The sequence below is a fragment of the Danio rerio genome, chromosome 25 (genome assembly GCF_049306965.1).
Source record: "Danio rerio strain Tuebingen ecotype United States chromosome 25, GRCz12tu, whole genome shotgun sequence".
Taxonomy (NCBI): domain Eukaryota; kingdom Metazoa; phylum Chordata; class Actinopteri; order Cypriniformes; family Danionidae; genus Danio; species Danio rerio.
Window position 1 is genome coordinate 15,492,640 of NC_133200.1, and position 22,284 is coordinate 15,514,923.

At 34.4% G+C, this 22,284-nt stretch overlaps 1 protein-coding gene across 39 annotated transcripts in view; it reads right to left on the minus strand.

Moving 5' to 3' along the window:
- Window positions 1-22,284, minus strand: part of nav2b (neuron navigator 2b) — a 159,163-nt gene that overhangs the window by 40,363 nt on the left and 96,516 nt on the right. For 31 of the 39 annotated variants that reach the window (XR_012400329.1, XR_012400328.1, XM_073942957.1 and 28 more), the window contains one exon: window positions 2,781-2,910. Coding sequence is in view for 33 of the 39 variants with exons in the window: in XM_073942957.1 (XP_073799058.1) it covers window positions 2,781-2,910 (130 nt within the window). In the remaining 6 variants the exon portion in view is untranslated. Of the gene's footprint in view, window positions 1-2,780; window positions 2,911-17,201; window positions 17,463-22,284 lie in introns of those variants that run through there. The other 8 variants (XM_073942972.1, XM_073942966.1, XM_073942967.1 and 5 more) reach the window with 2 other exon arrangements.

Sequence of the window (22,284 nt, forward strand, 5' to 3'; positions counted from 1 at the left end):
AATCTGTGTAGCCACAAGGGGGTGGAAGAGAGTTTGTTTATTTATTTATTATTATTATTTTTTAAAAATTGTTAACTTTTTATTTTGTCATTGATTTCCCATCATTTTAAATTTTTCCACTTTTCCATGCTGTTTTCTATGGGGGCGCTATTTCAAATTTGTTGAAAAAAAAGAACTAAGTGAAGAAAAACTGTATTAATACAAGAACAGATGAAGAAGAAATAAGAAAGAAGAAAATAAGTGTTAGTAGCATTGTTTGTGAACATGTAAGCTAATGCGATAATCAGACATTCAATAGCATGTAAACACATATAAAACCTACCATTACTGAAATAAATGCCAAATTCACAAACAAGTTTGTAACAAGTTATAAGAGTCTTGGTTTACTTTATTTGATGGTTGTATTTTAAGATATTTACAGTGATCCCTCGTTAACCGTGGGAGTTACATTCCAAAAATAACCCGCAATAAGTGAAATCCACGAAGTAGTTCGCTTTATTTTTTACAATTGTTACATAAGTTTTAAAGCTGTAAGCTCACTACATACTTTATACACATTTCCCAGACATACATTAAGATGTACACACTTTTCTTTCTTGTTTCAACATTCTCAAAGTTCAAACTTTGATGAAAAATAAGTCCAGTATTAAAGAATGAAACTAAAGATCAAAACCTGTTATCAGGCGAAAACATTCATCGCTGTCAGCAAAAGGTTCATAAAACTTTTTTTTAAGTAAAAAAAAAAGAACAACAGTATCTTAAAATCCAGTTATTTAATTTTGGAAACAATTATTAAAGAATTTGGAGCCAATATGATAATTTTACCTCAAAGTACTACAAAGTTGTTTTAAAAAAACAAAAAACAGTATCTCATATATTGCCAGCAATGTCTAAAATAAAATATGATCACCGACAGCTAATTTGTGCCTTGTTTATTCAGTGACACGATCATAAATGTGATTATGTGAGACAAAAACTAAACTGATCCATTACATGAGGCCAGAATGACTTCACCCTAGTTTAGCTGCTACTGCAAATCCTCATAAAATATCATTGCCAGAGAAGGAATGTTAATAACCTCCAGTTGTTATCAGGCCAATTCCAAAACATTGTTATCTGAACGCCGATACAATAAATCCTTCCTCCACTCCAGGCTGAAGAATGAGGGAGACGATATAGGGAAAAAGTACAAGGGTGTGGAAGTGAAAGGTGGCAGATGTTTGGCTTCACATTCACTTTTGAGTCACGGCTTGAAACTCTTTGCATTTTAAACCATGTTGCTTGCAGGGTTATTACGTTTAGCTAATACTAAAACCTTTAAAACAATCCTCATAAAATAAAAAAACAAAAATATATCTTCTTTTTGGCATTTCATTTACTTTTTATTTACTTAATGTACCAAATTAATAAATACATTCATAAATGTATTAACAATACATTTATTAACAATAATATAGCACCAAATTAAAAAGAAATTAAACTTAATTCCAAAAATAATTATAAATATATATTTTATTATAATAAATAAATTAATTAAAATCTAAAATCAAATTAATATAGCAAAAAGTTTTTTTTTGATCATAAATACAAAAGTTTTTTTTCATCATATATAACCACTTATCAATGGATAAAAATTATTTTTTTTTTATAACAAAGCAACCTTTCTCATTTACTTTAACCTGTTACGCTCAAATAAATAGTAAATTCACAAAAATAAACACTAAATAGAAATATAAAATTATGATAAACATGACAAAGCACAAGAAAATGTATAAAACTTGAAAAATCTAATTCCCTACACTCTCGGAAAAAAAGGTACACAGTGGTACACATAATGCTCCTTGAGGAACAGTTTTGTACTTAAACATTGTGCCTTTAATGGTGCAGAAAATACCTCTTAAGACCTCTTACCACTGTGGTGGTACCTTTATGGATCAGATTTGTATCTTTAGTGAAGGCACAATATTATATCTATAGGTTTTAAGACCAAAGATACATTTTGGTTTCCCATGGTACAAATGATGGGCTTAAAGGTGAAAACTGCAATGCTACAAATTTGTTTCTTTGTCTTAAGGTGCAATTCTGTCTCATACAAAGGTTCTGCCCCAGTGACAAGGTTTTGTACCTTCTTTGGTACAACATTGTACCATTTTTGTTTTCTGAGAGTTTACACTATAATAGTGTCCACAACACTAAAATACCACTGGCCTTTTGAGTCATATTAAGATCAATAACAACATCTGTGAGATTGTAGAAGAATAAGGTCATGGATACACCATTTAATAAAGCAATAAAGCCCAGGTGTGGCCAAGTGTAGTGGTAAAGCACAGCTTGTGTCACGTCTGTATTCAGAGCTGATTGTGCTGAAGAGTACAGTATCTGAGTTTTACTACTGCCACATTTGCTCAGCATATGTTAACCTGCCCCAATCTAATAAAGCTGATCAATGAGCAGAGCAGAGCTGAGTCACACACTTAACACCCGCACTGATAAAACACACACAATGCAGAAAAAAAAACTGTCAGTCCATCTTGAACAATGCTTAATAAATGCTGTATTGTTCATTCTTAGTTCATGTTAGTATACATTAACATTAACCTATTGAAACTTACTGTAACCTTACTGTTATATATTATTGTATTAGTATTGTTGATTTTATATCATTATTTGGAGGGAAGAATGGATGGATGGATGGATGGATGGATAGATGGATAGATGGATGGATGGATGTTTGTGTTTCTGTTTAATGTTGCTGTCTGAAGTCTCTCTGAGTGACTGACCTGTTCATCAGTGTCTCTTTGCGGGCCTGACGGGGTGTTGACGAAAGAGCTGAGGGATGAGCTGGTGTTGAGCTCATCTGTGTCCAGCGTATCACTGATCCCACTGCTTACCGAACTGCTGTCGTCCCAACTGAAAACAAACACCCACAGACAACAGACAAAAACATCAATACAGAGGCACGAGGACTGAAATAGAGCTGAACACACGGATGAAAAGCATTCATATTTGATATTTCCACACGTGTTGATAGTGAAACATTTGAAACGAAACTTTTTGGCACTATCGATACCTGTAGCTTTCTCTCACTTGGTATTTTTTAATGCTTTAATCTTAAAGCGGAAGTGACAAACTAAAAGCATTGGATGTTTATATCAGTTTTATATTTTCTAAATGCTAATTTAGTCACTGTTTTGGAGCACACTAGCTAATAGATATCCTTAAAACTAACAGACTGAAACAAACATCTAAAATGTTTAATTTGTCATATAACGACAAAAGAATTTTCTTTATAACACATTAGAAAGTGAAAGTAAACAATGGAGGAAGATATTTCTTAAAGTGAGAGTAGTCAATACCATTCACCATTAACAAAAGGCAAAGACACAGTTTTAGAGAAGTACAAGAAGAAAGCAAGCACTAAGCATAGTTTTTACCTGTATATCTGTTGTGTTATCGCTTGTAATTTTCTTCTGTAATGTTTTAACTTTATAAGTCAGGCTAGTAGTTTCTACTGTATTCCTTAAAGGGGACCTATTATGCAAAAAATCCTTTTATAAGGAGTTCAGACTTCATAAAAACATCTTTTTTGTCTTTAGAAACACTTTGATAGACATTTTCCCTTTGTACATATCATCAGAGATGGAAAGCCATGCCAACTATTGACAATGTCTTCCTTATTAGCAGTATTAGACAGCCCTGAGTGAGAAGCAGTTATCCGCCATTAAAGTTCTCACTGAAGACAATGCCAGAAACTATAAATGTTGTAGGATGCACAGATGAACATTGTTGTCTCCAAATATTACCTTCTGCTGAGCCACTTCTTTTGACATTTTCAGTTTTTTTGAGAGCGATAACATTAGTCCTGTTTTGAATCTGTTGCTAAGGTGATGCATAGGTGTTATTAGCTCCACTTTTTAACTGTAAAATCTCATTTAAATTTAAAGCAACAGTCATCAAAACAGCACACGATGGATCAAGGGCTAAAAGTGCCAGATTATTAAAAAATATTTGTTTAGTATTTTGAGCTGAAAAATCACATACACAATCTAACGACATCAGATTTATTTTACAACTTGTAAAGAGATAATACAAAAATGTAAAAAAAATCACTGCCATTTGTTTGGTGCATTTAGTACTATCAGCTTGACAGGGTTGTGTTTTGTTTATCTTTCTCCAACTGCACACGCACTTCACACTCCTGTCCAGCTGATGGCGATAAGTACACAAAAAAAGCATCTTGAAATTAGGAGAAGAAGAAGGCAGGAGTCTCTCACCAGGGCTGCATCTGAAACCGGATACTTCCATACTAAATAGTACGCATAAATCAGTATGCGAGCCGAGTAGTATGTCAGAATTCATATAATTTGAAAATCAGTAAGCGAGAAGTATCCGGATGACTTACTATTTCCGGCGAGATTCTGGAGTGCACGTCCCATGCATGCTGCATTATCCCATGATGCCCATGAGAGAATTTATGAATGAGAGTAAAGCGACGCAACTGACACAGGTAGGTCACGTGACCATGACAAAATGGCGGATGTAGTACGTCTGAATTCCATTCATACTTTTAACATTCATACTGTTTAGAACATACTTTTCTTATGGCCAAGTAGTACGTTTAAATTCAAATGCAGTGCCCACTGAGTAGTAGGTGGTTTTGGACGCAGCCCAGATGTCACACAAAACTGTTTATAAAGTGTTAAAAAATCTATATTTTTCTAACAGACACACCAGAGGCATTGTTAGACATATAGCTCTATTGTACTGGGGCACATAATATAATATATAAACAATAATGAATAATTAACAGAACTGTTATTATACAATTATTATTGTAAACAAAGAACAGAAATGAATCCTAAATGTGAATGGGAAACAATCAAAAGACACAACTGAAATAATGCTAAGACAATTTAAGAAATCTTTTGCATGAATATTAATTTCATTAGAATGCAATTCTTTAGACAATTCAATAGAATCCTAAAAAGATGTTTTATAGAATTATCTGTTGTGCGTTGTCTTAGACCCGACTCATGGATGAAAATTAGATTTATTAAGTCTAACCTCACTGTTTTTATCCCTCCTTTCTGCTTTATACCAAAAAAAATCTATCAGGAGCCATGCAGTCTAAATAAGATCACCATCATATTATTTAAACTTTGTCTTGTCGACTTGCAAAACTCACTGCGTGCCGACACCTCAGCATAAAATACTGTTAGGCCCGTTTCACAACACATGAGCAGCATCAAGCAGGAGCGTTGCATGAGTTGCGGGGGTATGTTTTTTTTAATATTTTTTTTTACTTTTTTAACTTTTTTTTTATTTAGCTTTCATCAGCGTTGGTTCGGTTGCACATAGTGAATAATAACTTTATTTTGGGATTACCACTCTTAACAAATACACTTGCATATAAAGTAAATTGTATCTCAAAGCATTTACTGGGGCCCTGGCAATTTTTTCCCAGGCAGGTGCCCCAGTAAATGGTATCAAGCGATGCCTCTGAGACACACCAATTTGTAGAGCCTGAGAAGCAAAATATATATTTATATATATATATATATATAATAACTTATTCTCATTTTCAAGTCTTCAAGAAATGTGTTACAATGCTACATGGTGTAATTTACTAAAACCCCACGATTCAAAACAAGGAAAACAACAGTATTTGTATTTTACGGTAGGTGAAAATCTTGACCGGTAGTAAATAAAACCTCATAGTATCAAAAATTCGATATTTTTGAAGGTATTTGGATTAAAATTATAAATTCTTGTTTTGTGACATTACAACACACTATTATAAATGTAAAGGTAAAAAGTAGAAATGGAAGAAAAAGGTAAGAAAAAAAAAAACAGCATCTGTGGAGAATTAGAGGTCTGTACGAAGACAGTCTCTGCATTCCCATCATGCTTGAGACATTAGACGTGTCTCTCAAATGTGTTTTAATGAGCTCTGCGCCTCCTCAGATTCAGCTCTGCTCTCCAGCATTGCTGACAGAGCTCCTGTCTGACCCAATGCATTAGGACGAGCAGCAGGAGTCAAGCTAAATCTTCTAGACCAAAGACACCACTGGATTGTAAAGTAAGGAGTTGTGAGAGGACTTGCTGGGACTAACGTGAATTGTAATTTTTGCTACTTTATCCCAAAGCAGACTATCTATTACTTGCTTATTTGTTTGTTTGACGATAATAGATTTATCGTTTTTTTAATATAGCTACAATCAGACTATGTATTCACTTATGTAGTTATTCACTTAATTATATATTATTTTTAATTTGTTTCTTTGCTAAGGGGAAAATGACCAGTGAAGGACCCACAAACGGCCAAGGAATAGATCTGCAACCCATTTGTCAATAAATCAGGTGAATCCAGGATGTCTGTGCAAGAAGACCAACTGATGGAGATCCTTAATGATGGCATATCGCATATCGTGTCTTTTCTAGAGTTTGGAGGATGGAGTATATATCTACAATAGAGGTGCGTGGCTTGTGTGCACAAGCTACGTGACACGCTTGCGCCTTCCAGACCAGACGCACCCAGTTGAATAAATCCCGCGAGTGCATCGGGAGTCACATGACAAGAATTGACTAATCAGCTTCATCTGGTATTGAATTTACACATTTCAGTAGACTAATACCCTCAGACAAACACAGAACACACAAACACTGCTGTGCTTTGTCATTTTTTACTTTTAATAAAACTTGTATCAGATAGGGTTGGGTCGATAAATTATGCCATCGTCCATAGCCAATGAGGATGAACATCACAATGCTGAGCTGGCATCCCAATCCTTAGCCCCACCCCCGTCGCAGCAGCCACCCACTCACGAAAGACACACACTCAAGCCCTGTTTACACTAATGCGTCTTAGTTTAAAAAGGCCATTTTAGAATGAAAACGATCCAAGTCCACACTGTGTTTTACCTAGCATTTCTGAACAGCTCTCCATTCACACTATACCGCTGAAAACACACATGACGTGACCACACACACCAACACACACACACACACATACACACACTGGCATGCGCTTCAGCAGTATATGCGCATATCTAAGCTCCAAAACCGTGCACGTTGGACAGTTTATAAAGGATGTCCCGCTGGATTGTGGGGATATTTAATCAATCTTGTCTCTATCTAACGACTCTTCAGTCTTTTAAATCTATCAGGTAACATGTCAAAGCATCAAAACACTGCTTCAATCATTTGCTTTCACGCTTGTACTTAGTCATTTTTGTGAAAACCTCAGATTCTGTTGATTGGTTCCTGTTGGTTGTGCAACTATTTTAATAGCCAAGTTTGTCGACGACATTATAACGACACAGATTGATCTGCCTATTCATGCTACAGTCCTGCCGAAAAAGTGATTGACAGGTGGTAATTTGTGTGTATCTTCATTTATTTATGATTTGGTTATGAGTGAAAACAAAGACAATGCGGGTCAGGTTTAAAACGCTAGGCTACAAATAATTAATTTGTTATGAATATTCATAAAAATTTTATTCACTGCCTCCTATGACAATGATGCCATCATCCATCGTGATGTTTTACATCAGACATTGTTCGATGTAAAATTGGTACAAATTGGTTTAGTATCAGAATGACAGCAATGTTTTGTCAGCTTGTATTCCTTTAAGAAAACGGTTGATGGTCGCCTAGCCCACGCCTAGTGTCTAGCCATCTATCACCAACACCCCCCCCACCCCCACACACACACACATTAAAAATGTCAAGTGTTGACGGGTCCACAGTGATAAAAAGGTTAAGGACCACTGCTATAGAGTACACTCTAAAAGATTTTATGACAAAGTCAAGACAATAAATATTTGATGTTGCTTGAACTTATTTTAATAAGTAAATCAGTTTAACAAACATTTTAAGTACAAAGTTTAACTTTGTATTTTAGTCAATTTAATTCATGTAAGTTGAGATGACTAGAAAAATTCATTTGATTTAACTAAAACATTGAGGACTGCAAAATTTGTTTTACAGTGTGCTAACGAGTCTTTTTCCATATTGGTGTATATCTTTAATATTTATGGTTTGTTTTTAAGTTTCTGATCTTAAATAACAATAACAAAAATGTTAATTTAGCTCAAATTACAACAAAACATATTTGTTTATTTATGTAAAAAAAAACACTTTCAGGCTTTTTTCCAGGTTGGTCCAATTAACCTTTTCATCACCACAAGCCTTTAAAAGATCAAAAGCAGCTAGAAAAAAGGCCTTTCCTTTGACTTGAATGTAAATGTGCATGTGTAAACAGGAAGTCCACTCCATGCTGGTTGCTAAATCCAAACACAGACTCCCACAAGCCACCAGTTTAGGCCACTTGAGTCTCAAGTGACACTATCAGAACTACAGGAGCTTAAGAGTGCTTTGAAATGTGCATGTGTGATTTGATTTCATTTAAAGTTAAACTGAACTGATATGGTATGATCATTCAGTTTCATGTGATTAAGTGATCGATTTCACAGGGGACTGGATACTTTAGATACTAGAGAGCATTTGATCTCAGAAGAATTGATGAGAGACATTTGCAGGGTGATGTCATATTCATTAATTCTCACTAGCAAAGGTGGGAATCTGTAAGAATGAATGCTATACAGTTGGAAAAATTAAACACGTCATGTGCTTTTAGGGAATAATATTTCTAAAGGTGCTGTTGACATGGAAATGAATCAGATTTTGGTAAACTGCAAACAAAAATAAAACAAAACCAAAAAATCTGAAAAACGAGTAATGTGTAATAACAATGAAATGACACAAGGAGAAAGTACTGAACTACCGAAACGTATTTAATACTTTACATAAAAGTATTTTTTGGTGATGGCAGCTTCAAGACACCTCTCAAATGGAGAGTGAATAACATGCATTTCCTAAGTCTAAGTTTATCACAGACTTCAACAGAGTATAAAAATCTTGATGGTTCTGTGGGTCTCGTCTAATAAATAGGATCTTTAATTTGTATTTTATATTGGATTCAAGTCAGGTGATTGGCTGGGTCATTCTACAGTTTGGATTTCTTTCTTTGAAAGCATTTGAGAGTTTCCTTGGTTGGGTTTTGGATTATTGTCTTGCTGAAATGTCCACCCTGGCTTCATCTTCATCATCTGATAATGTAGATGTTGCACTGAAGCAGCTAATATTATTTTACAGTGAGGGCAGAGGGTGGCTGAAGAACTACTGAGAGATTGTTTAATACTTATTTTCTCCTGATGTTCTAAATTTTTTTGGAACACACTTACTTATAGATAACCTTAACATATGATACTAAAGTTTTTTGCACACAAGTCTGAAATTTTCATATGAAATTTTCGTACAATATTTTTTTTTAAATTCAATCTCACATTGTGTCGATCACATTTACACCCTGCCTCCAAAATTTTTCGAAAGGCATACTTTATTTTCTACATTTTTTGCATCCGTAGAAAGCGTTTTGAGAGGTATTATACAACCACCATACAAGTAAATGCCAAAATCTAGAATTTTGCAAAAATTTACTAACTTCTTTTTGCAGCACAGAGCACTTTATGACAAAGTGTAAAATATAAAGACAAACTGAGTCAGATGGTTGAAAACCACTCTTATAGCCACACACCTTTCCCATGTCCGTGTGTATGTGTCCATACCATAGACATACAGCAAGTCTCTGTTCAAGATTTTTTAAAGAGATAGGAAAGTCTTTTTTAAAGAGATAGGAAAAACCAGTATCACTTAAATTTGCATTGTTTTACAATTATTTGTATATTTTGTTGCAACAGATTCATTATTCGCATTGGACTCAATGTGTCTAAATTGTATATATAGTACATACATATATATAAAAAAAACTCCAACAAAAATTTTTGAGTAAGTGTGCCAAGACTATAAAAATAATTTTGATTTCATTAGGACTTTAAGCACCACTATGTTTTATCGACATCTCTACTAGCACCTAATACACTTCATTTCTCAGGATTATTTGGTCAAAAAAAAAAAAAAAAAAAACAGGCCGTGAACACATTTACAGACACCCAACATTGACGTACTGAAACACAAACTCAACAGACAGTTGTTTTTATATGAACAGAATCGCCATCACTCATGTCTGTCATAACCGTCTCGACATAATCGCCATGGAAGGACGTCTGGGGTTCCTGTTTTAATGAGCTGTGAGAAAGTTGCTCCCGTTGGGGCTGTTTGTCAGAAAAAGCTCTCTCACACACTTTGCTAATGTGTTTGTCTGCTTGGTTAAATGATCAGCTTCATTCATCATTCGCCATACTCTGTCAGATTCTATACGTGGCAAATGCAAACAAATACCAAAGAGAAAAGCCCTCCCCAAAAATCAAATGGAAAGAAAACATGAATGAGTCACTTCTTCCTTTTTGAAGATGCCATGAAATCCATTTAGTCTATCTGAAGACATTGATATGCTAATGAGCTGCTAAAAGTTGATGGATCAAATGTACTCTTTTATCATTAAAGGAAATTTTATGAAATTATATACATGAAAATACATAAATCGTTATAAATTATATGATTTATTTTAATTTTTTTATTATTTCTATTTTTATTATTGTTGTTGTTTTTATTAATATTATAATTTATTCTAGATATAGAATTTAAAATAACAGTAATATCCGAATAAAATAAATAACTATTTATACATATATAAATATTTTTATTATAACTGAATACTAACTATTGATCATATTCATTACAGGGATACATAGCATTTTAACGTTTACTGCATTTTTATGAAATAATATCGAAAATATATTTCATCAGACATTCATCAAAATTTTCATCAGACATTTTCCCACATTAAAAAATCTATATAAATATTTTTAATTATGACTGAACACTAATGATTATATTCAGCTTTGCATTACAGGTATGAATTTATCAATTTTACGTTTTGTTATGATCTAACAGCTGCAGATCGCTGGTAAACACACAGTTCATTTAAGAACTACAAAGCCGCCATTACATGGACTACAAGTTCCAGTCATGCATTGCTCACACGCACCTGTTTCAGATTTTGCTGACTGAACTGATTACAAGGACTATATACACAGAATACACACGAACACTTTATTGCTGAGTCCTGTTATACTGTTTGTGAGCATTACGATGCGCTTTCCTTGTCTTGCCAGTTTTGATCTTCGCTTTGTTTTGTTTGTTTTAATGTTTATTTCTTCCTGCTGCCTGCCTTTTGACCATCTGCCTGTTATATGACAATGGCTCTGGATTTGCCCCTTTGTTGACCGCAGCTTGCCTGATCATTCTGTTGAATTAACCCTGCATTTGGATCCACCTTCTGTTGTCAGTGTCCCATTCACATTACAAATTTACTGTGATTTTTATCAGATAAATAAATCTTTGGTGAACATAAGTCTTTTGAAAAAAGAAATTATCCTAATTTTATTTATTTAAAATTGTTTGCATTGTAAATTATACAATTTAAAGCCATTCAATAAAGTCATTCAATAACTTTGTTATATTCAATAAATGAAGTCAACCCCACCAGCTCTTACACAACTCATTATATTTTAAAGTTTCACCACACAAATGTGCAACATATAATTTCCCTGTTGGCCGGCACATCAACTTCTGTAATCTTCACAACAACAAAACAAAGTCTAGTATACATGAAAGAGAGAAAAAAGAGAGGGTGTGGGTGGCACAGAGGTGGGTCAGAAAGTGGGATTTTAAAGAATTCATTCCTCTGTTTCATTCTGTACCAATATAATCCAAAGACATTCCTCCTCCTGCTTTTCTAAAGTGCAAACCAGCTCAGAATAGAAGGGGAGTGAGAAATATATTGCTTCTGAAGTCTTCAGAAAGAGGTTCAAACTAAGAAATGTTTGAATATGCCAGAGAGAAAATACTTTTTTTGAATGAATTAAGATCAAAAAACATTACTATGTTTATGCAAGAATCATTACTGAATATTAATAGGTTTATATCCATCCAAAACCAAAAAACTCTTTCCTTTATTTATAATCTACATTTCAGTTTATGTTTCACACTGTCCGAAACATTTCATTTAAGAATCCAGTCTCTCCAAACTCTGCCTTATAAGAGTCTACTCTGCTCTCATTGGTCAGATTTTCCAGTATGTTGTGGTTGGTTGACAACTTGTCAGAAAACAAACAGTTACCATATTTAAATTTATTTTCTGTAGCTTTTTTCAGTTTTGGCAAATCTATACAATCCAGTGACATGTTGTGAGGTTTGTGGCTGGTGAGGCACGACTCTTTCAGGGTCATATTTACAAAAATATGCACCCAATATATATTGCCAACTACCGATTGTGTATCATATATTATATAAGCATTTGTTCAATACACATGGAAGGTATATTGGGCCAAGGAAAAATAAAAACGTATAGGGATTCAATATGTCTCCCAAAAAACACAAGGTGGATGCTACAGAAAGCCTATACAAGAAACAAAGAACCATGGCGGATGCGTGCTCACTCTCTCTTTCTTACTCACAAACAGACACACAGGATTTGACCACTGGTCTTACCTTTACTTTAAATTATGTCTTATATGACTTGAATTACTTTGAAATAATCGAGTTATCTTCTGTCCCGTCCTTTAAAGCAAGCCCTTTAGCTCCTGCATTGGTTGTCCATTTTTTATTCATGTTTTAAGTTTAATTTTGATAAATGTTTGAGCTAAGATATTAACGTTACATCCGCGATTTTTGCAGTCAGCCTGAGCAAAACATAAAATAACGGACTCCGATTAAACTCTATTACGTATAAGAAGAGCAACCACTGAACAATAATAACTGTGAGCTCATGTGCGCCCTCTTCAGTGCGGCAGAGCTACTGCCTGCCTCTACTGATTTCTTTTAAATGCGTCTTTATGTCAGATCCTAAATAAGTGATAGATATTCGTGAAATAAATTACCAATCATATGCAAAATGAGGACATATAATAAAAACAACCCAGGCTCATTTTAGAAAAGTAGCCGCACGGATGTTTCTGAAGACCGCGAAATACATCCCGGGAGGTATGCATTTGTGCAGTTTTTGTTTTCGCGAATCCGTGAAAGGTCGCTGTGAGCACTTTTTCACATCTCTAACGCCTCTTGCGAACGCCGTTCACGCCATCGCTGTTCTTGCGCAAAGCCGCCAGAGGCCGCTGTTGAGCGACCGTCTATCCCACTAATTGACTGAATGCTTGACTGGGCAGCCGGCCCACCCTCCTCCTCCTCCTACCCTAAACCCAACTGGTTTTACCGATTGACCTGCCGGCCGGCCGGCCCGCCCGCTCACTTCCTTAAAACCAAGCGACGATTTACAAAAGCCGTCCAGAAAAAGAAAAGCCCCCTCGTCTGATTTTGACCACGTTTTCGGATTTTGACACATTCTCGCCCTGTTATAAACTCCTTCGCTTTATTTTTTAGATTCTGTTTTTGCCTTACCTGATTTCTGGAACTGCTCTTGCCCAGACTCAGACAAACTGGTTGTGGCGGGAAAGCCCTCCATACGGAGGTGAGCTTTTAGCTGTCAGCCGGCGGGCGCAAAGAGGAGTGGAGTCACACCGGCCCTGTAGCGTTCGCTTGAAAAATCAGTCGTGTACCTCTGGCCACGTAAATCGCAGTTCCAGAAACGTCTGTGGGGCCACGTTTTCAGAATGAGCTTGGGTTAAATAAAAAAATGTCTACAATGTATAAAACCATTTTAATAAAGCTTTACATTGGTAGAATACACTAAAAATGGACAGAATCAAATGAAATAGAATCCAGTTATCAAAACTCATTAGCCGTTTCCTCACTGTATAACTTACACATTCTGAATGAAGAGCAACGAATGAATGGATTTTTTGTTTGATTACATTAAATAACAGAGGTGTCACTTTAAAAATGCACACATCTGACATTATAATGAAAGCATTTGACTGCTCTCCTAACTTTTTATGCTCATTTAAGACTAAATTAGTTGTGTTTGAAAAAAAAAAGAACACCAAGATCACCATCTTCAGATGTTATTATTATTAAATATGTGTATATGTCTGTTCAAACACACACTCAAAACCCAGACTTTCGCGCGGCGTCAAATTACGTGTAGAGAATCAGTTTGGGAAACAGCGTCTATTTATCAGTATGGAGCGCGTCAGTTGACAGTCATGCACCGCTATATGACTGTTTTGAGAACTGCATTGGAGGGGCGTCGGCCCCTGTAATGGAAAGGAAGGGAATTCTGGCGTTTTTATATTTATTTCAAAGTGTTTTCATGTCTAAATAAAGCGAAAGCACAGAATAGACTAACATTTAAGACAATTTGCGGCCCCTGGTGGTTCGGCAGTGTAGGTTGCATATAGGGAGGATCTTTAATATTCATAGCCACCCTTCAGAGAAAGACTTAACATACGGGAGAATTATGGGAAAATACCTTTACGGGATGATAGCGGGATAGAACTGTAAAATACAAGAGAATTCCGGGAAAAAAGGGGGGGTTGACAGGTATGGTGAGGTAAAAAGCATAAAAGAATCGTTTTCGAAAACAATTTTTCACCACAGCTCTACACACATGCATGATGGCATCGCTATAAAGAAAAAATAACTGCATTCTTTTAAAAAACAAAAACTCTCTTTTATTAAGCCCCCAAAAGCCCACATTGTAATGTCAACCAATTACCAAAATGCACAAAAACTTCTATTTAAAATCCACTGCAATCTAAAAGAAACAACTTTACACATGAGACATAACAAGAGGCAAATCATACAGTCAAATCTCCAAACAGACAGCCATCCAAGATGCTTTGAATAAAAACGGCAAACACTCTCTCACCACCAACCACAATCTCTCACCACCAACATTCACCAATAGTCTACCATTACGAATGACCCAATCTAATGAAAGAGCACTGACAGAGGCCACAGGTGTGACACAACAAAAAGTCCAATCCATCCCAAAACAACCCGTCATCCGTCCCACCATAGTCAAACACACACACATATTCAGACAGACAGCGGCTCACCCCCTCCCCCGTCTGGGACATTAGATTAACGTCAAGCCACCCCAAAAGAAGTAAAAGCATACAGGGGGGTTGATCCACGGGCCAGGAAATTGTTTTTTCTTTTTCTAAAGAGCTGTTATTAGAAGTGCAGTGTGGAGTTGTGTGCTGCAGCTCCAGTGCACACACCGCCCCGTCCTGTTTGCTTTGGGTGGCCTATCAATTAGTTCTGCAAGGATACCCATCTCTACAGCAACCCCTGCCCTGTTGCCAGGCATTGTGGGAGATCAGGAAAGGTTCTTGAACCAGGAATAGAAAGAAAATGGTGCATGGGTCATTGACAAGCTTGTTGCTTTTTGAAAAAAACGGTCATGTTTAACTGTAGTGCTGGTGGCTTTTCCGGAAAAGATTACACTATGTGAAAAAGTGTCTAATGCTTACAAAAGCTCTGTTTATTTAAACAAAAAACTGTAAAACTGTATTTAAAGTATTGTTATTATGACCAATTATTAAAATTTTGAATAGAAATATTTAGTATTTCATTAAATTTCAAATTGCAATTTATTCCTATGAAAGTTACATTTGCAGAATAATTTCTCCAGCCTTCACTGTGAAATATGCTGGGTTACAAACAATTTCTCAATGTTATCCCAACTCAAATCCATTAAGTTAAATTAATTGTTTTATATTTATGAAATAAATCAATTAAGTTGTCTCCAAAAATCTCAAGAGTTGTATCCATGCAGCTCATTTTATCCAAGTATTTTGAACAAGCAGAAAAAAAATTGTGTGGATGTAAAAAAAAAATCATTCATGCTGTTTTAACACAAATAGATTGTCAAAATGTAATTTATTTTACAAATGAAAGTGGATTGAACAAGAAACAATTAAATTGTCCCCCAAAAATGTATTGTTTTGGCTAATCTTACCTAAGTAGTTTGAACAAACAGCAAAAATGACTTGTGTTCACTTTTTAAACGTCTTTACTGTTTTTAATCAATATTAAGGTTTCCTTATTGAATGAATCACTACATTCTTGGAGAGAATTCAAACTTTTGAATGGCAGGATATTTAATAAAGTCATATAGACAAACAGGGTCTTGTGACCCTGTGAGCTTGTCAACACTTGAAACCAAACAACAGATATTTTCTTGACACACACACGTTTAAAGGTTTACTGAAAAACCCAACAGTCAACTTTATCAAATGAAATGAGCGTAGTTAACTCAAAATTTACTGAATCTACTCATTTGAAAAGAGTTTTGTGAGGTTTGTAGAAATTGTTTTCCTCAAACGTTTTGAGTTGCCTTAACTTGTTGGGTTTTACAGTACTCAGTTGGTTTTTGTTCTCTTCATTTATTGGTTTTTACTGTGCCCAAATTGCTTCTTTTACTTACAGTACTCATTACGATTAGTTTTTGAACTTAAATGGTTTGTTGCAATCGATTTCCTCAAATGGTTTGAGTTTTGGGTTTTACAGTGTACATAAATCATAACATATGTCTCCATACTGCACACTGTAAAAATGCTGGGCTCCACACAAACAATTTATGTTGGGACAACATGAAGGAATTACGTTAGATTATTCGCTTTTATAAATTTAAGTGGATTGAACACAAAATTATTAAGTTGTCCCCTAAAAGAACTAAAGAATTGAGTTGTTTCAGCTTATTTAAAATAGGTTGTTTGAACAAACAGCAGACATTATTTTTATGAGTGTATAAAAGTAAGCAGTATAATGTTTTTTTGAAAGATGCTAATCCGAATGATGACAGACCATGATTCCAGCAACATTGTTGACAAGTTAACAAACGTTTTGAAACATTTTTTAAAATGTTGCTGACTTAATTTTTAAAGTTGAATCAAACTAAAATTAAAGTGATTTTCTAAAAAAACTAAAGTTTTTTATTAAAAAAAACATTTTTACTTAATGATCATTTAATTTTTCTTACAATACACTTTTCTTGATTTGATATGCTTTACAGTACATAAAATTACTTTTTTTTTGCAAATTTCTCAGTTTTACACACTTTTTAAACACCAATCTGAGCTTAGTAAAACAGTATCACCACATACTTTTTTCCATTACGCTTATCTGTTAAATTAACATACAAAACATTTCTTATAGTGCACCTTCCTTGCATCTAATCACTTTCTAAGTATCTACAACCACGTATTTGCATTTCACAGAAACAATACATCTCACACTTTTTTTATCTCCTGTAAAGCAATGTCACCACACACCTTTCTCCTTCACCCTCACAAGCGCAGCTCGCACAAAAACAGTCCCACGTGGCAAAGCAACTTTCCACTCCATAAATCCTCAAACAAAGAAAATTCCCCCTGTCTACCTTAGAGTGTCAGAGCCGCGCTGTAGAATTCCCTGGCAAACGCCTGATCCCGGTACAGCCGGGAAGAGCCCGCTAAAGTTTGGCTGGATGGCAGGCAGCTTCATGAGGAAAAGCTCCACTGCGCTCCTTCATAAACACTGCCTTCAACTGATCTGAGAAGCACACACACAGTCACACACACATACATACACAAAACCAACAGCCAATCACATGCTGAGGGGAGCGGCTTTTACCAGCTGAAGGAATGAATGGTAATCTGATCACAAAGCAGTCTTTAAGCCAAGAAGGACTTCAAAAGGAAATGGGCGTTGACTTTATAAACTGGTCTCAGAACAGAGATGCTTCCGAAAGAATGATAAGGATGTTAATTGAGTGGAATTGTTCATTTGTAATGAGGTAAATCTCTAAAGCAAATTGGAGTTTTAAGTGGGCGATAAGGTGAATTCAAGTGGCGGTAGTTTGTAGATTAGCAACGATCCTAAATCACCAAGTGAATGAATACTTGCAAATGGAGAAATGCTTTGTAATAGGTTTGATTGTTTGTGTGAAGTGGCCAGTTAAAGGGTTTTAACGGGCAATGGTGATATAAATATTGAGGTGAGCAATTTAAAAGATATTCAGAAAAAAATCTAAATGTTTTAAATTACATTTACATTTGTACACAAAAAAAATTCTTGCGGCCTATTTTTTTTGTTGTTGAATCAAGATAACTTATAAAGTCATCTCAACTTGCCTCAGTCAAACTGACAAAATATATAAGGCTAAACTAAATTTAAGTTCAACATAGGCTCATTCTGAAAAAGTAAACCCTACATACAAATCTGGAGATCACGAATTATGTAACCAGAGCTACGTATGGTTGCATTTAGTCTTTAAAAAGAATGTTACTAGGCGGTGTGACGTTGTTTCTTTTTACACTAACCAGCATACCAATTAACTCCATATAGATGGCTTTCCCGCTGTTACCAGTTTGTCATTTAGCTCGACATGTAGGCCGTTGGACTTGAGATGCAGAGAGGAGTTGACCACGACAACTGGGTTCAAGTCTGGTCAGGAACGGTTTCAGAAAGCAAATAAGACAAAAACAGTAGCATAATAATAATAATAATAATAATAATAATAATAATAATAATAATAATAATAATAATAATAATAAATAAGTAAATAATAGGGGGGGTGTGGTAAAATTAAGGGGGCTTTTCTTTTTCTGGATTGCTTTTTCAAAACACTGCAGTTAGGTCTAGGGAAGTGGGTGGGCACTGGTCAATCTGTGCTTTTTAAAACAATATTGGTTAGGTTTAGTGTAGGGGGAGGGTAGTGGTATTGGCCGGTTGGTCAGTCAGTCAGTCAGTCAGTTGACAGCGGTCTTTGCTGGATTTACATGGCACAGCAGGGGCAAATGGCACTCGCGAGAAATATTTGAGATCTGAAAAAGTGCACACAGCAGCCTCTGGTGGCTTCGCGAACACAAACACAAAAACTCCAAAAAACAAAGCTACTGGGACATACTTTGCTTTCTCTAGAAATGTATATAGGGGTACGTGATCAGAATGAGCCTGGGTTGTTATAATTTGTTGAAAGCTGAATAAGTCATTAATATTAGTCAACATAAAATCATTTGTTTTCGTAACTTCGTAAACAGTTGAGAAAATAATGACAATTTTTTGTCATTATAAAATGCTTTTTTATTTTTTCTGTTTAAACCTAAACTTAAGTTTATATTTCAGTCATTTCTGACTTTACATTTCTGTTTTTTTTATTTTAAGAATAGATTTTTTTGTTTGCTATTTTTACCCAATATTCACTTTATATGTATATAAACTTTATATGTATGACCAAAAATTTGTGTTATATTTTCAATGTTTGTTCTATGCTTTTGTTATTATTCATTTGCTTCATATAAAATACATTGTAAATTATTATAATATTTATAATATTGTATAAACTTATTGTATTATTGATTGCCATTATTAATCATTAAAATTGATATTCAGCAAAAGAGACAGGCTATGTTTCGTATTTTTCTATGAAAATGAAAGAAGCCAGTTATGTTACAGGCTTTGTGTTGTTATAAATATACATACAGTAAAGATGACAATCATAAATATGTAGCTACATGATGCCTCAACATTTTTGGTGTCTATTGAGTTGTTAATATCAAAATAAAAATAGGCAGTTCCTTATATCATCCTTTCATTTTAAAACTACGTAGGCAGTGTAGTGTGAATGAGGTTATAAATTACACTGTTCCCCTTGTAGATTTACTCTCGTGTCCTCGAGAGTTTGTTTTCCATATCAAACTTATGAAGCCTGAACATATAAGAAAAGGATGCAAGACTGAACTTTGCGTTATATTATTATTGAGAAAAATTCAGAATGTATGACAATTTTAAATTTTAAAAATCTAAATTTTATGAATGTTTTCATTTTTTCAGTTTAAACTTAAACCTTAGTAGACATTTCTTTTTTCTTATTTCTTTTTTATCATTTTATTAATTGTCTTAGTTGTTTGTTACTTTTCTTTCCTTTTTAAACCCAACTTTCACTTTATATGTATAAACTTAATAAAGTATGATTGACCGAAAATAGTTTATCTTTTCAATGTTTAGTAATTTTGTTCTATGCTTTTGTTAGTATTCACCTGCTTCTTTTAAAAATACATTTCTATTTAGCTTACATTTTTTTTATTTTAGTAAAGTTAGTTTATCAAGAAAAAAAGCTTTTAATACGAATGATAATATTTAACATCATTTGATATTTAATATTTAGCTTTATTAACATTCAATTAACAAAACTGATTTATGGATGCATTTTTCTTACCTAGCTCTATTTAGTTGGTATAACCTCTCTGCAGGACAGGTCTGACAGTCTTCACTGGAGTAATACATGAACGTTTGCATTACGTCGTAAATGCCAGGTGACCTTACAGGTTTGAGGCAAGACAGGTTCCCACATGAAATGTGTTTGTGTGTATGCAATAAGTGTGTGTGTGTGTGTGTGTGTGTGTGTGTGTGTGTTTGTGTGTAAGTAGTAATCTTCTTCAGCGAACCAACATTCATGATAAGTGTGTTTTACAGCCTGGAATCAAGAATCCACCATGAAACGACTGTAGGAATACATTTTCAGTTTAAACAATTGTCTGTCCAGAGTTTAGCATGCGACTAGCCTGTGGCTAAAAGCATATAATAAGTCAATAAGTGACTAACCTACAGACTTCACCAAACCTGACCAATTAGTTCATTCCAACATGCCTCACATTCACATGCCCTCTTGTTTACAAAAGTTTTTTAAGGGTCACATCCCATAGTTAAAGGTCAAGCTGCTTAAATCCCTAGCGGAGGGTTTTGCTAGCCAACAAAGAGGCGAAAGATGCAATTTTGTTGCGTTTAGCAAAGCAGTTGGCCTCAAACATTGGCACAAAACTTTGTGGGCAAAAGCATGTGCTGTCTGAGCTGTTATTGAATACACAAATCCATAAAAAACAAAGTTAGCCCAGCCGCTAATCTTGTTAGTGCTAAAAAAAACATTGAAATTTTTTTCAAAAATCATTCAGAATGTAAATATATTGCGTGACAAGAAGTTTGAGTGTTCATAGTGCAGTTTCTGTATGAGTGTGTGTATAATAACACAGAAGCAGACAGAAAGAGAGAGGAAAAAAAAAGAGATTCCAGTCGTTGTGCCCAAACCTTTGCCGCCAGACGTTTGTAATGACAGAGCTGCTAGTGAGCGTGAGGAATTCAGAGTACTTTCTTTTTTTTTTCATCCCATTTACATTCTCTTTCTCTTTCTGTAGACGTGAATTAAACATATCAATATGACAAAACAACAACCTTTGGAGTCTCACATGTTGGTTGTTGCAAGCTTCCAGGAAAGCTCAGAGAATGATTTGCATTGTTTTGAATATGGAAAAAAATGTGTTAACGTGCAAGGCAAATATGTAGCTGGGGGAAAAATTAAAATTTTAACTGAATTTAATATGCAATGTATGTTTTTATTGTTATGTTGTTATGTATTCTATAAAGATCTGATTATATTCCTTCAAAATTTTCAATAAAAAACAAAACGCTTTCAAGCATTTTATGCTGAAACTGACAATTGGTTTAAACAAAAAAGTTTTAATTTGTTTAATTTGTGACAGAATCAGTATTATTCTACCAAATATCCATTTACTTTCTTTTCTAAATATAAATATATTTTTTCTTATTTTCAGCGATTGTCATTTTAAGCCAAAACTGCTCTACAAACATTTTGATTTAAAATTGGAAACATCTTCAATAGAAAACAAGATAAAAATAAAATAATGGTTATATCAAAACATGTAACTGTTATTCATAAATCCAAAAAAGAGAATAAATGTCAACATAAAAAATAAAAATGTGTCTCGAAAGGAAACAATTTACATTGGCTTTATCGCAAATATGACATAAATGTGATTAAAGTCAATCAACAGGTTTTTTTACATTTACCAAGGTTGCATATATTTCTTAAAAAATACAGTAAAATTTCACTAAAATATATCAGTATTTAAGTAACTTTTATTTTCTATACAAAATTTTGTAGAGCCATTACTTCAGTTTTCAGTGAAAAAAAAGTTACATAAAACAAATATAGAAACAGAATAGCTTTATTGTACCTAGTACGGAGACATCAGGACACTGAAAGCACATTACAATTTCCCTGTTGTTCTTTCTTTCCTTCCTGTGTTTCAATTCCATCTGTTTTTTTTTTTTTTTTGCAAATACACACTAAAACAAAACAAATCTTGTTCTGTCTCTTACTTCCACCAAGAATAAGCAGCGCAATGGTACATCACATTCAAGAAGACAAAGACTGTTGTCTTTAAATAGTCAACTAACATATCAGCACAAAACTAAGCCATCTCAATGAAAACATTATGAAGTATGCTAACTATGCTTGTATCAGGGATTTGGGTGCTCCTATAATTATTAAATCTAAAGTCAAAGACTCTTCATTCA